This window comes from Musca vetustissima, unplaced genomic scaffold, assembly GCF_032173495.1.
Source record: "Musca vetustissima isolate MV318-11 ecotype Yass unplaced genomic scaffold, APGP_CSIRO_Mvet_v1 utg89744, whole genome shotgun sequence".
Classification (NCBI taxonomy): domain Eukaryota; kingdom Metazoa; phylum Arthropoda; class Insecta; order Diptera; family Muscidae; genus Musca; species Musca vetustissima.
The window spans coordinates 22,143-38,977 of record NW_026884902.1 but is presented as its reverse complement, the minus strand read 5'-3'; the positions used below and the strand labels follow the sequence as shown (position 1 = coordinate 38,977).

Below are 16,835 nucleotides of genomic sequence, written 5' to 3'. Positions count from 1 at the left end.
CCATCGTCATCATCGTCGTCGTCATATTTCATTGATTGCTGATCAACGTTGTTATAATTCTGATTCTTGTTCTTCTTCCTTTCGTTTTCATTGCAGAGCGTTATCAAAATATGCTTCCATGAGCGCCGTCTACAATATATGGAACGTGAACAAATGCAACAATGGCAGGCCTCACGTCCCGGCGAGCGTATCATCGAAGTTGACTTGCCACTCTCCTATGGCCTGTGCCATGTCTCCCAGCCATTGAATCCGAACTATTTGAATACGGTCGAGATCTTTTGGGATCCCATGAAAGAGGTCGGCGTTTACATCAAGGTCAACTGTATATCGACCGAGTTTACGCCAAAGAAACACGGTGGCGAAAAAGGCGTACCATTTCGTTTACAAATCGAGACATATATCGAGAATAGTAATACAACAACAACAACAGCAGCAACTGTAACACCAACACCATTCCACAATATCGGCAGCAACCAGAATTTGCCAGGTTCGGGAACAAAAACACCACCAATTGGTAGTGTTGCTGCCCCACCCTCACCATTGGGTGCAGCAGCAGCTATAACGGCGGGACTTGTTGCTGGAGCCGGTGCCGGAGCATCGCCCCGCAGCCAAGCTGGAAATTTGACACCGAATGGCCTGTTGTTGAATGGCGGCAAACCGATGCCAATCCATGCAGCAGCTTGTCAAGTTAAGGTGAGTTTTGAGTATTTAACGAGAATTAAGAAAATTAAAAAAAAATAATAAATAAATAAAAACAAAAAATTAACGAAAAAGTTTAATTTTTAAATAAAAAAACAAAATTTCAAAATAAAAAAATTTAACGACATAAAAAATAATTTTTTGAATTTTTTAACGAAAATAAAAATTTTGAAAATTTGACCAAATGTAAAACTTAGATTTTTTCTAATAAATGTTTTATTTGAAATTTTTAACAAATGTAAGATTTTTAATGAAAGTAAAATTCGGAATTTTACATTGAAATTTTTAATGATGCATTTTTAACGAAAGTTAAAATTTGGATTTTTAAATGACATGAAATTTTGGAAATTTGACACAAAAGCCTGAAATTACATTTTTTAACGAAAAGTCAAAATTAAATTTTTAACGAAATTTAAAATCTTAAACTTTTAACTAAAAATTTGAAACTTTGAATTTTTAACGAACTTTCAAAATTTCGAATATTAAATTTTTAACGAAAATTAACGAATGTTAAAATTTGGATTTTTTTATTGACATGAAATGTTGAATTTGTAACGAAATTAAAATTGTGAATTTTTAACGAATGTTAATTTTAAAGTTAAAAAATTTAACGAAATATAAAATTTTGATTTTTTTAACGAAAGCCTGAAATTAAATTTTTTTAACGAAAAGTCAAAATTTAAACTTTTAACGAAATTTAAAATCTTGGATTTTTAACTAAATGGTAATGTTAATGTTCATTTTTTAAAAAATGTAAATAAAGTTAAAAAAATTTAACGAAATTTAAAATTTCGATTTTTTAACGAAAGCCTGAAATAAAATTTTTTAACGAAAAGTCAAAATTTTATTTTTTCAACGAAATTTAAAATCTTGAATTTTTAACTAGAAATTTAAAACTTTGATTTTTTAACGAACTTTTGAAAATTCTAATATTAAATTTTTAACGAAATTCCAAAGTTTAAATTTTTCAATCCAAAATTTAAAGTAAAAATTTTTAAACGAACGTTAAAATTTTAATTTAATTTAATTTTTTTTTTAATTTTTTTGGCTAAAGTTCAAATTTAAAATTTTTAACGAAAATTCAAATATTGAATTTTTAGCGAAAATTCAAATATTGAATTTTTAACGAAAATTCAAATATTGAATTTTTAACAAAAATTCAAATATTGAATTTTTAACGAAAATTCAAATATTGAATTTTTAACGAAAATTCAAAGATGGAATTTTTAACGAAAATTCAAATATTGAATACTTGAACTAAACTTTTTTAATAAAAGTAATTTTTTTTTTAATTCTTGAACTAAAGGTTAATTTTTCCACGAAAACTAAAATCTAAAATTTTTAACGAAAATCAAATCTAAAAATTTTAACAAAAATTCAAATTTCAAATGTTGAACGAAAATTCAAATTTTATTTTTTTTAACGAAAGATAAATTTTTGAATTCTTTTAAATTTTTAACGAAAATTCAGACTGTGAATTTTTAATGATAATTTAAATATTTAACAAAAACTAAAATAATAATTTTTTGAGGAAAATTCTAAATTAAATTTTTTTAAATGAATTTTTAATTTTAACGGAAATTAAAATAATAATCATTAATAAAAATTTAATGATAGATACTTTTTTAACTAAAGTTCAAATTTTTAACGAAAATTCAATTTTGAAATTTTTAACGAAAATTAAAATCTTAAATTTTTAACGAAAATAAAAATCTTAAATTTTTAACGAAATTTTAAACAAAATGTTTTAAATTTCTTTAACTAAAGTTTAACATTTTAACGAAAGTTATATATTTTTTTTATTTTTAACGAAAGTTCAAATTTTTACATTTTTAACGAAAATACAAATTTTAAATTTTTACGAAATTTAAATTTTTTAACTAAAATTAAAATTTATGTTAACTTTCGTTCAAAAAAATTTAAATTTTAACTTTCGTTAAAAAAAATTAAATTTCCTTTAAAAAATTTCAAATGTAATTTAAATTTCAACTTTCGTTAAGATTTTTGAATGAATTTTTAATTTTAACGGAAATTAAAAATTTTAAGGATAGATAATTTTTTAACTAAAGTTCAAATTTTTATCGAAAATTCAACTTTGAAATTTTTAACAAAAATTAAAATCTTAAATTTTTAACGAAAATTAAAAAAAAAATAAATTTTAACTTTTGTTAAAAAAATAAATTTTCATTTAAAAATTTTCAAATGTAATTTTTGATTGATTTTTAACTTTCGTTAAAATCTGTTAATGATTTAAATTTCGCCAAAGAATGTTCACAGTATTTAATTTGTTTTTACTTTCGTTTAAAAATCAACGATAGTTATTTTTTTTCTTTCATTAAAAATTTAAATTAAAGTTAAAATTATAACTTTCGTTAAAAATTTTTCAACTATAGTTGAAATTTTTAACTTTCGTTACTACCAAAAAAAGTTGAAAATTTCACTTCTGTTAAAAAAATTAAACGATAGTTCAAAATTTTAACTTTCGTCAAACAAATTCTACTGCAGTTCAAATTTTTAACTTTCGTAACAATTTTTTTAACTTTCGTAACAATTTTTTAACTTTCGTAAAAATTTTCTAACTTTCGTTCAAAATTTTTTACCACACATTTTAACGTCGTTAAAAATTTCAACTTTCGTTAAGATTTTTTTTCAATATTAAATGGCTTATTTATCTCCTAACTCCCTTCTCTTTCTTTGCTCTCTTCCCCATTTCTTTAGGTTTTCAAATTAAAAGGTGCCGATCGCAAACACAAACAGGATCGTGAAAAAATCCAAAAACGTCCCCAGTCCGAACAGGATAAATTCCAACCAAGTTACGAGTGTACCATAATGACGGATATACCATTGGACTTGATTACAACACCAACAACCACCAGTGGCGCTGGTTGTTTCAGTCCCGAATAGTAAGTCCCCGTTTTTGTTTTTTTTTTTTAATTTTTAAATTTTATAATCAAGAATGAATTAAATATAACAACTATTATTCGTGATCAGACATGATGTTGCAGTGCATTTTTTAATTAATTAAAATGATTCATTAATTAAGACAAGAAAAAAAATATTACGAATACTGAGATGATGAATTCACATTAAGAAAATACAATTGCGGCTTGAATCACCTCCAGAGGAAGATGAAGTTTCGGAGATGGGGTTTGAGGGAGGAAATTCTGAAATGGAATATTGTGAAACTACAAAACCCGCTCATTTCTCTATCGAAGCTATTAGAATGTTTTCTTTTTTTGCCAACAATCTCACATGTGTTAATAAATTATACAAACATGTGGTGTGGTGTGGATGAAAGTGTAGGCGTGAGGTCCGCGGGTTGTAATCAAGTGGAAAAATGCTTGAATACGTAAGACCCGCTAGTGGCGTCATAATTTTATTACTATCGCCATTTATCAATTTTATTATTATTTTTTTTTCGTTATTTAAAGACGCAACACTTGAAAAGTAATTAGAAATTAATTCCGATTTTTTATAGGCATTATCATAGTTTATTATGATAATTTGGATTGTATTGAGGTGGGAAATAACTTCACATAAGCCTAAATGGTATTTAGACATTTTTTAAAAGGGTCAGAGAATTTTAAACCTGGACCTGGTCTAAATTTTTTAGCGATTTTAATTCTTTTATAAAAGTTTTTATAGGAAGTCCTGGATTTAAAAAAAATGGTTTGAATTTTTACAGAACAAATTAAACGTTGGCCCAAGCCGTGATATTTAAATAGCCCATCATTAATAACTAAGATCTCGGATTTTTAGAAGTACCCTGAGTCTTTTTATTTTGATTTTTAATTGACACAGGCCTGTATTTTTGAAGGAGTCCATATCTGCCCTATTCCGAGCCTAGATTTTGCAAAAAGTACAAAAATTTGGATTTACCAACGGACATACCCTGTATTTTTGTTAAAATGTTCAAAAATGACACAGGTCAGAATTTAAGTTATATTTCAAAAATGGCCCAGGTCTGATAGGGATTGATTTTTTCTAAGACACAAGCCTTAATTATTGAGTGAATTCAGCACTGATATCTGGCTCTGGAATGAATTAGGATTTTGACTTTGCTCGAAAATCGCCAATTTTTGATAAAAACCAATCTGGAAAATAAGGAAGATCTTTAACGATTACATTTATCCTAGTTCATACGATAGCTGTGTAGGTCCAAAAATAAAAAAGTCTAAAAATCGACTTTTGTCAAAAATCGAAAAACCCAAAATTCGACTTTTGCGCTCGCCTATTGCTGACACAATAAATCGGCTATAGTTTTAAGAGTTTTTGAGATTTGGACTTGGAATTTTATGGAGATATTCTTGAGAAGTTATAAGTTCAAATTAAATAAAAACCAGTGAGCGGAGCAGTATAGTCGGACGGGGCCGACCATACGATACCCTACACAAATACCACGGAACTCAAATTTTCTGCGGATGTTTATTCCGAGCCTGGGCAATATTTCGTGATATTTGCATCCTCCTACCCGATTAGAGGTAAACAGCACCTCTTCCTCACGCTGACATATTTTCCGAATATTACGAGTATTCAGTACAGCTATTGTCCAGATTCCCTTCACCGTGGGTTGTTTTGTGATGTTCGGCTTTCATTTGTGGTCTATATATATACCACTTCATTCCAAAATAATTATCTGATCATCATCGAAAATTATAGGCGTTGTCCTTGACCATAACTGGAATCTTATGGAACATTTCAAAACGATCAGCGCTATAGTTCCGCTCTCTAGAGTGATAATGGGTTACTAAATAATATACGAATACGGAGATTCCTGTAAATATTTAGGTGTAACTGCCACATCCGAGCACATACAACAATATAATTGGTATTAATTTAAAGGTCAACCACTCCTCTTGGATATAATATCAACTTCTCGGGTCTATGTCATTCAGGGGTAATTATATACGCTATAGCATACAAATATTGACCAATCTTTATCAAAACAAGCATGCTTATTCTTTGGCCCGATCCCCTTCTCCATGCAAAATTTCACGATGTTCGGGCCATTATTGCGGCCTCTGAAGCGACCAGAAAAACCGACAAAAATGTAGTATTTGGTCCATTTCATCCGCTAAATATTAACCGATCTTTCCCAAAAACAATAGGGGTCTTCATTGGCCAGAACCCATCCTACATGCAAAATTTCGTGAAGATTGGTCCATAACTGTGGCCTATATCGTGTTTACAAATTATAATGGACAGACGAACGGACGGACACACATGTCTAGATCGACTCAGCTAGTCGAGATATGACGATCGGTATACTTAAAGGTGGGTCTAGGACCAATATTTCGCGGCGTTACAAACTTTTGGGGCTGCACAAAGCTATAATACCCTGACAACATAGTTGTGTAGGGTATAAATAGATTTTTTGAAACCGAGAATAGGGGGTTCCTCTAAACAAAGACAATCTGAATTTTTAAAAAGATCCCGCATTTTAGGACTCAGATTATATTCGTTAGGTCATAGTTTTGAATTGCAATAATAATTGTTTAAATATTTTTAAAATTGAATGTATCTCTATTGGTATTTAATTCTACTAATTTGTAATTAAATGAAATATAAGATGTTGTTTCTATATTTAGAGGCGGGCAGACTATGACATAGACTACTAGATTTTAAAAATAAAAAAAAAATATATACTGATCCTGAATGTCCTGGAGTGGACATATGCATGTATTTAAAAAAAAGCTCCTTTACTTGGATGTTTGAAAAGATGCAGGCTCGGATTTTTAAAAGATCTGGATGTCAATTATGTGCTTTTTTTTGTTATAACTTATTTATTGCCTCCACCATAAGGTGGAGTGCAATCAATATGGATCCACTTTTTTAGGAACTCTCCATTATTCGATATTTTGAAGCTTTTAGGACACGAATGTTTTAAGCTAATCAGTTTGGTACGATGGGCCCCCTATAATGCCAAGGGCTATTATTTTGTATTTTGGCAAATCCTCTATACCAAAAATTCTCCAAAAGAAATTTTCCCACACCCCAGGCCATGAGCTAGATTTTCTCATATACTAAATTGCGCAGCATATTTGTCGTAGTCATGGCGCAATTAATCTACATACCATTGCAAATAGCAAATCATCCGGTTTTCACAAAAAACAATACTGTTTACCTTAGAAGAGAAGAGGCGTTTTACAATGTAAATTGTTTGATATGGACATACACCGCGAAAAAAAGGTCTGGAGAGAAAGGCAGGGATCAAAATAAATTATTGAATCACTTTTTACACTACATACATGACCTTCACGCAAATTGTTTCGAGTATCGATTCTTTTGAGGTAATTTTCGACCACTTTTTGACACAGACCAAGAAATTTTCGCTTGATTTGTGTGGCATGTGGCACCGTCTTGTTGAAACCACAAATCGTATTATTTAATATTAGGCAGAAAAAAGTGGAATATCATATGATCAGTTCGCTGCGAATTAACAGTCGTTTGGTAGACCAGAACCGATTTAAAGCGAATCCACGTCATTGTAAAGTCAATACGGTACGCTATGCCAAATATCATCGCAATCGAACAAACCTTGGAAGTTTGATGCATTATTTAGATGAAGAGAGAAAGAGGGAGAAAATTAATGAATATTTTCACAATTTCGTTCATAGTTAACTGTTTTCCATATTGTACATGTACCTCACTTTGAACTATTTTTTTTTTCAAAAAATTTTAACTTTTCATTAATATTACATCTATTTTCCTACTGCGTTCTACTTTACCACTATTTGGCTTAATTTTTCTCACTCTATCTTTCTTTGACAAAAAACGAATGTATTCCTCCCAAGGAAAAAAACACCACTACCATTCATTGCTCGGCAGTGTTTTGTTTTGGTATCGCTCTCCGTCAATAGCCTTACATGGTGGTTCTTGTTTTTGGAACCGTTTATTTAACTACTGTTTCTACTCCAATTTCTCCACCACCTCTGCATTGGTGTTACAAAATTCGCATATGTATTTTCCAAATTATTTCGATATAAATACTAAATACAATATACGAATAACAAGCCCAAACGAAAACATGCACAACCAAACGCACACACTCCAAGGTTTTTTTTTACTCTTTCTCTCTCTCTCTCTCTCTCTCTGACAAGACACCAGTATTTAAAGTTTTAGGAAATGCATTCATAAAATACAAAAATCCCAACACATTCTGAACCCTATTCGTATAATGTACGAATTATTTTTTTCTGTGTAGGCTCACTTAAGTACGTTATGCCAAAATTTCGTCTCAATCTTATAAACTTTGGGTGTTTGGTGTATTATTTGTGGAATCGAAGGAATATATATTATAGCTATACATAAATATGACCCGATTTTCGCCAATAGTGTTCGTCCTTGTTCCACAGAAGTGAGGTGTACCAAGTTTCAACGAATTCGTTTCATAAATGCGACCTGTATTTGATTCACAATACCTAAGTACGGACGCGTTTAAACTCCGTCATGTCCTCCCAGTCCGAAGTTTTTAAATCTTCCACTCTTTGGATTTAAAACTGAAATATTAATTTCAATACGTGAAAATGTCGCTAAATTCTTCCTGTGCGAAATTTTAAAATCGTCCACTCTTAGGCCGAATTTTTAAATACCTATATTCGGTCGGTACCCTTATTTGGGGGATATGTCAAAATATGTTCATCTACATTATAAATTATATAGCAAGACGTCGACTCGAAAAAAACACACACAAAAAATTAAGTTTCCGGTCCACTTCATCCCAAAATTATTATTTGATCATCACCGAAAATTATAGGCGTTGTCCTTGACCAAATCTGGATCCTCATGGAAAATTTCAAAGCGATCAGCGCTATATTTTCGCATACGGAAATGTAAATATTTGAGTGTAACTCCCACATCCGAGTACATACGACAATATAATTGGTGTCAATTTAAAGGTCAACCATTCCTCTTGTATATATCTCGGGCCTATGTCCTCCACGCGTAAATATATACGCCATATAATACAATTTTTTCACACAAAAGTCAGGGTCCATTTGACCCGGTAAATACTGACCGATCTTTATCAAAACAGGCAGGCTTATTCTTTGGCCCGATCCCCTTCTCCATGTAAAATATGGCGATGTTTTGGTCATAATTGCGGCCTCTTGTGCGACCAGAAAAGCCGATAAAAATTAAGTATTTGGTGCATTTCACCCCCTAAATATCAACCGATATTTTCCAAAAACAATAGAGGTCTTCATTGGCCAGAACCCATGCTGCATGCAAAATTTCGTGCCGATTGGTCCATAACTGTGGCTTGTATTGTGTTTACAAATTATAATGGACGGACGGACGGACACACATGTCTAGATCGATTCAGCTAGTCGAGATATGACGATCGGTATACTTGAAGGTGGGTCTAGGACCAATATTTCGCGGCATTACAAACTCTTGGGGCTGCACAAAGCTATAATACCCTGACATCATAGTTGTGTAGAGTATAAAACTGTAACTGAAACTCTGTAAATAATTTTAGAATGTTATCGATCTTTTAAGAATATTATCGATAGCGATAAACATATTTTTGTTAACCCAGAAAAGGGTATAAAAGACCAAAGATAATACTAGAAGTCCCTCATTCCGGAATCTTCATTAATAACGTGTTTATTTCAAAAGAACCAAATCCTCGTTATTATTTATGAATCGCTACAAATTGCGAAGCAAGCTCGTATCGCACACACCCAACATAGCCTGTTTCATTAACGCCCTACCATAGGCCTGTCTCATTGGCGCCCTACGTGGAGCCCGTTTAATTAACGATCAACGAGGAGCCTGTTATATGGCGCCCAACGTTGGACCCGTTTCATTAACGCCCTACAAAAGGCCAGTTTAATTGGCGCCCAACGTGGGGCCCGTTTCATTAACCACCTACTATAGGCCTGTTTCTTTGACGTCCTACGAGAGGTCCGTTACACTATACTTTTTCATAGGCCAATCGAAGTCGAGGATTGACAAAAATCTTTTTCAGCAAATATTTGCTTTACCCTTCAAAAACCCGGAGTGTCAATATACATACACTTCGATTTAAAAAATGCCAAGTCGTGGACCGACATATCCCATTTTCAATTCCCAACAACCTTGGATTATTAGCTATGTGCAAAATTTCAAAGCTCTAACATAAACATTGCGACAACCTAATGTGATTTCAACAGACAGACGAATTATAGACAGATACTATATAGGGTCTCCGACGAATATTTCGAGGTTTGGAATACGCCATATTTCATAAAGTTGCCATATTGTATGTAGACTAATTGGAAAGTTATGTTTAAGTTTTAATAGAAGTCCTCACTTCTTTCGATAGAATACCTGTTCCCCACCTCTATGTCTTTTCTCTCAGTGTAATAGTTTGCCACCGGTTTTAAGTCAACAATTGATTTACATTTTACTTTAGAACAGCTTACAGATGTTTTAACGTGGCTTGTTGACAACAACTTTTGTTGTTGGTGTGTTCTTGTTTACAACAATTGCTATTAACCGGTTTAGGTTTTATAACATAGTGGCAAGCTTCGCTGTCGCAGCTCAGCTCAGCAGCAGCTGCTGTAGCTGCCAAAGTCGTAATCCAAAGAGAGAGCAAATGACAACAAGCTGAGCAGCGAAAAGTGGAGACATAATAATGGACACATAATGTTGTTGTAATTCTGTTCTATTGTTGCTGTTGAGGATGAGGCATACAAACGACGACGCCGACACTGAACGATAAAATATTTCATTTAATTTTTAGTAAACAACATCATGACTGCTGCTGCTGACTGACACCATGTTCTCCAGGCATTCAACAAAAGGTGTTTTTTCTGATTCTTCTTCTTCTTTATATTTGATTATTTTTAATTAAAAATAAAACGGAAATCAAATAACAATTGTGGAAAATTTACGCACCAAAATTATTTTGATTATTTTGTTTATTTGTATTTTTTTTTTATTATTAATCATTTTGTTTTGTTGACATTTTTGTTTTCCAGCATGAAAATTTGGCCAAATTCGCCAGTTCACATTCCAAAATATGATGGCATGTTACCCTATGCTAGTGCTTCGCCCAATGCCAGTGCTAGTCCCATAGCCATTAATAGTGTCTCCTCGACGAATTCGCCCAATTTGAAAATAATGGACACAAATATGGTGGTGGCACCACCACCATCGGTAATGGCCACCGATATTGATGAATATGTAAGTAGAGGATTTCCTGAGAGTTTTGAGAGGAAATTTATATAATAATTTGTTGTTTTTGTATTTTTTTTTTTTTGTTTATTTTAGAATTCCATTACCATAATGCCAGAGTCTACACCAGTACAGGTTACCCAGTGGTTGACCTATCATCGTTTGACGGCATATTTGTCAACATTTGCACAGTTCTCGGGAGCTGATATTATGAGGTGAGTGTCCAAGCATCCACGTGCCCAAACCTACTTTTAGCCATTGAAAAATAATTTTCAATAAATTCAAGCCTTTTTTAAGTCATTGAAAAATAATTTTCAATAAATTCTAGCCTTTTTTAAGTCATTGAAAAATAATTTTCAATAAATTCAAGCCTTTTTTAAGTCATTGAAAAATTATTTTTAATAAATACACGCATTGTGATAGTCCTTTAAAAATATTTTTTTTTTAAAACCACGCCTTGTGATAGTCCTTTAACAATATTTTTTTAAAACCACGCCTTGTGATAGTCCTTTAAAAATATTTTTTTGTATTTAAATCCACGCCTTGTGATAGTCCTTAAAAATATTTTTTTGTATTTAAATCCACGCATTGTGATAGTCCTTAAAAATATTTTTTTGTACTTAAATCCACGCCCTGTGATAGTCCTTAAAAATATTTTTTTGTATTTAAATCCACGCCTTGTGATAGTCCTTAAAAATATTTTTTTTTTATTTAAATCAACGCCTTGTGATAGTCCTTAAAAATATTTTTTTTTGTATTTAAATCTACGCCTTGTGATAGTCCTTAAAAATATTTTTTTTGTATTTAAATCTACGCCTTGTGATAGTCCTTAAAAATATGTTTAATAAATCCACGCCTTGTGATAGTCCTGAAAAATATGTTTAATAAATCCACGCCTTGTGATAGTCCTTAAAAATATGTTTAATAAATCCACGCCTTGTGATAGTCCTTAAAAATATGTTTAATAAATCCACGCCTTGTGATAGTCCTTAAAAATATGTTTAATAAATCCACGCCTTGTGATAGTCCTTAAAAATATGTTTAATAAATCCACGCCTTGTGATAGTCCTTAAAAATATGTTTAATAAATCCACGCCTTGTGATAGTCCTTAAAAATATGTTTAATAAATCCACGCCTTGTGATAGTCCTTAAAAATATGTTTAATAAATCCACGCCTTGTGATAGTCCTTAAAAATATGTTTAATAAATCCACGCCTTGTGATAGTCCTTAAAAATATGTTTAATAAATCCACGCCTTGTGATAGTCCTTAAAAATATGTTTAATAAATCCACGCCTTGTGATAGTCCTTAAAAATATGTTTAATAAATCCACGCCTTGTGATAGTCCTTAAAAATATGTTTAATAAATCCACGCCTTGTGATAGTCCTTAAAAATATGTTTAATAAATCCACGCCTTGTGATAGTCCTTAAAAATATGTTTAATAAATCCACGCCTTGTGATAGTCCTTAAAAATATGTTTAATAAATCCACGCCTTGTGATAGTCCTTAAAAATATGTTTAATAAATCCACGCCTTGTGATAGTCCTTAAAAATATGTTTAATAAATCCACGCCTTGTGATAGTCCTTAAAAATATGTTTAATAAATCCACGCCTTGTGATAGTCCTTAAAAATATGTTTAATAAATCCACGCCTTGTGATAGTCCTTAAAAATATGTTTAATAAATCCACGCCTTGTGATAGTCCTTAAAAATATGTTTAATAAATCCACGCCTTGTGATAGTCCTTAAAAATATGTTTAATAAATCCACGCCTTGTGATAGTCCTTAAAAATATGTTTAATAAATCCACGCCTTGTGATAGTCCTTAAAAATATGTTTAATAAATCCACGCCTTGTGATAGTCCTTAAAAATATGTTTAATAAATCCACGCCTTGTGATAGTCCTTAAAAATATGTTTAATAAATCCACGCCTTGTGATAGTCCTTAAAAATATGTTTAATAAATCCACGCCTTGTGATAGTCCTTGATAGTCCTTGAAAAAATATTCCTTAATAAATCCACGCCTTGTGATAGTCCTTAAAAATATGTTTAATAAATCCACGCCTTGTGATAGTCCTTAAAAATATGTTTAATAAATCCACGCCTTGTGATAGTCCTTAAAAATATGTTTAATAAATCCACGCCTTGTGATAGTCCTTAAAAATATGTTTAATAAATCCACGCCTTGTGATAGTCCTTAAAAATATGTTTAATAAATCCACGCCTTGTGATAGTCCTTAAAAATATGTTTAATAAATCCACGCCTTGTGATAGTCCTTAAAAATATGTTTAATAAATCCACGCCTTGTGATAGTCCTTAAAAATATGTTTAATAAATCCACGCCTTGTGATAGTCCTTAAAAATATGTTTAATAAATCCACGCCTTGTGATAGTCCTTAAAAATATGTTTAATAAATCCACGCCTTGTGATAGTCCTTAAAAATATGTTTAATAAATCCACGCCTTGTGATAGTCCTTAAAAATATGTTTAATAAATCCACGCCTTGTGATAGTCCTTAAAAATATGTTTAATAAATCCACGCCTTGTGATAGTCCTTAAAAATATGTTTAATAAATCCACGCCTTGTGATAGTCCTTAAAAATATGTTTAATAAATCCACGCCTTGTGATAGTCCTTAAAAATATGTTTAATAAATCCACGCCTTGTGATAGTCCTTAAAAATATGTTTAATAAATCCACGCCTTTTGATAGTCCTTAAAAATATTTTTTTTAAATCCACGCCTTATGATAGTCCTTAAAAATATTTTTAAAAAATCCACGCCTTGTGATAGTCCTTAAAAATATTTTTAATAAATCCACGCCTTGTAATAGCCCTTAAAAATATTTTTAATAAATCCACGCCTTGTAATAGCCCTTTAAAATATTTTTTTATATCCACGCCTTGTGATAGTCCTTAAAAATATTTTTTTTAATCCACGCCTTGTGATAGTCCTTAAAAATATATTTTTTTAAATCCGCGCCTTCTGATAGATCTTAAAAATATTTTTTTAAAATCCACGCCTTGTGTTGGTCCTTCAAAAAATATTTTTTAAAAATCCACGCCTTGTGTTGGTCCTTCAAAAAATATTTTTTAAAAATCCACGCCTTGTGTTGGTCCTTCAAAAAATATTTTTTAAAAATCCACGCCTTGTGTTGGTCCTTCAAAAAATATTTTTTAAAAATCCACGCCTTGTGTTGGTCCTTCAAAAAATATTTTTTAAAAATCCACGCCTTGTGTTGGTCCTTCAAAAAATAATTTTTAAAAATCCACGCCTTGTGTTGGTCCTTCAAAAAATATTTTTTAAAAATCCACGCCTTGTGTTGGTCCTTCAAAAAATATTTTTTAAAAATCCACGCCTTGTGTTGGTCCTTCAAAAAATATTTTTTAAAAATCCACGCCTTGTGTTGGTCCTTCAAAAAATATTTTTTAAAAATCCACGCCTTGTGTTGGTCCTTCAAAAAATATTTTTTAAAAATCCACGCCTTGTGATAGTCCTTAAAAATATATATTTTTTTAAACCCATCGTTAAATCTAGAAATTTTTTTGGTAGCCCTTGAAATATTCCGTTTTCAAAATCCTTCATGCAGTGCTTACAAAATTTGTTTTAGGAAAATTCACCCATTCTGATCATTTTTAAAGAATATTCTTATAAGGTTATTTATAAATATTTTTCTATTTCAATTTTTTTTCAGAATGTCCAAAGATGACTTAATCCAAATCTGCGGCTTGGCTGATGGTATACGCATGTTCAACATCTTGAGAGCAAAGTAAGTTTGAAATCAATTATATCCTTCATATAAATGTTTTGTAATAATTTCCATTCGCCTATCCTCTTTCAGGGCCATAACACCCCGTCTAACCCTCTACGTTAGCTTGGATGGCGCTAATTATAATGCCGTTTATCTCATATCCAATACCGCCAAGGAACTTGTACAAAAACTTTTCAAGTTACCTGGCTTCTATGAGTGTGTGGCCAAAGGCTCTTCGTCCAACTCGATGAATGGTAATGCTGGTTCGGGCATGGATACTAATACATCACCCTATCATAGCTGGGGTATGCATTCGAAATATTCCGGCAGCGGTTCTAGCATTTATAATGATGTCAATACAAAATCATTGATTTATATTAGCGGTCCAGCCGGTATCCATGTGGCCATTACCGATGAGGTATTGGCCAATGAAATCAAAGATGGTAGCCTTTACGGTTTGGAAGTACAAAATGGAAAAGTTGTTATGAAATTAGTGAACAAAAATGAAAATTGAAAAAAAAAACAGGCATGTTTAATGGATATATATTATAATTTTTTTATATACATATATTTTTTAATAGAACTTAACACAAAAATATACACAAACATAAACAAGCAATATACCACATAGAAATAGATTTTTGAAAAGGAAAACAATGTAACGTAAGATATGATATTTTTAATATATGTAATTTTTATTCAAATTATTTTGTAAATATTTCAAAAAAAAATTTTGGTTTAACTCGTTCATTGACAGATGGTTGGAAATAGCTTGTAATAGGTGTAAACGTTTTCATTAACATTAGGAGTTGCCAAAATTCTGCCATATAACCTCTAAAAATACTGTTTTGACAAAACGTTTGTTTCAAAAACACATTAAACATTGTTTTAGAAAATGCCTTAAAGCTTAAAATGTGTATTAAAATTAATTTAATTTCAGTTTAATTTTTGGAAATATCAATTATTTCTTAAACACAAAAGTAACTCTAAATTTCAAATCATCAACATCTTGACATGAATGAATGATCTTAAAAAAATTAGTAATTTAATATCAACTTTAAAACTTAAACAAATATTCAAAAAACATTTTTCTATACCAATTTTGATGTATGTAAATATAAAATACAAATTTGTACAAATACAATATTTTTTTAAATCTAAAAAAAATTATCATTAAAGGTGTGATATAGACAAAAGTGATAATCAAAAAATTCACGACTACTGATAGTCCTTGAAAAAAGAAAGAATTAAAAAAAACATAGTCTTTAAAAAATAATTTTTATAATATCAATGCCTTCTGATCTTAAAAACTATTTTTAAAAAGAATCCACCCCTTCTGACTGTCATCGAAAAATATATTAAAAAAATAAACCATCTAGGCCTTCTGATAGTCCTTAAAAAATAATTTTTAAAATATCAATGCCTTCTGACCTTAAAAACTATTTTTTAAAAAAAATCCACCCCTTCTGATAGTCCTCGAAAATATTTAAAAAAAACCTCTAGGCCATCTGGTAGTCCTTAAAAAATAATTTTTAAAATATCAATGCTTTCTGACCTTAAAAACTATTTTTAAAAAGAATCCACCCCTTCTGACAGTCCTCGAAAAATATTAAAAAAAAACTCGTCTTCTGATAGTCATTGATATTTTTATATCTATATAGCCCTCCAATGTTTTTTTAAATCGCATTATCGGGAAAATATATTCAAAAAATCCTCGCTTTCTAGGCCTTCTCATAGACCTTGAATTAGTTTAACACACCTGTTATTCACTATTAAAAACAAAATTTAAAAGACCTAAACAATCTGATAGTCCTTGAAATATATTTTCAAAAAATTCAAGCTTTATAAGTGCTTTTGAAAAATAATTATTAAACATCTAAGCCTTCTGATAGTCCTTGACATTGAAAAAAACGCCTTCCAAGAGCCCCAGAAAAATAATTCTTAAAAAATCCAGGCCTTCCGATAGTCCTTGAACAATAATTCTTAAAAAAAAATCTAGGCCTTCTCTGATAGTGCTCGAAAAATAATTCTTTTAATATCAACACTTCCAAGAGTCCTTGAAAAACAATTCTTAAAAAAAATTTAGGAAATAATATTGAAAAAAAAAAATCTTAAAAAATCTAGGCCTTCTGATAGTCCTTGAATTTTTTAACGCGTTTCACTATTAAAAATAATTCTTAAAAGACCTAAAACATCTACTAGTTCTTGAAAAATATTT

At 30.7% G+C, this 16,835-nt stretch overlaps 1 protein-coding gene across 1 annotated transcript; it reads left to right on the top strand.

Annotated features, from left to right (window-relative positions):
• The first annotated feature begins 584 nt into the window (after nucleotides 1-584).
• LOC133331994 (upstream-binding protein 1-like) lies at nucleotides 585-15,149 on the top strand. The gene is made up of 6 exons (XM_061540379.1): nucleotides 585-693; nucleotides 3,418-3,602; nucleotides 10,665-10,869; nucleotides 10,957-11,075; nucleotides 14,561-14,635; nucleotides 14,708-15,149. The coding sequence occupies exons 1-6, from the start codon at nucleotides 661-663 to the stop codon at nucleotides 15,129-15,131; spliced, it is 1,041 nt and encodes a 346-aa protein (XP_061396363.1). The 5' UTR covers nucleotides 585-660; the 3' UTR covers nucleotides 15,132-15,149.
• The last annotated feature ends 1,686 nt before the right edge of the window (nucleotides 15,150-16,835 follow it).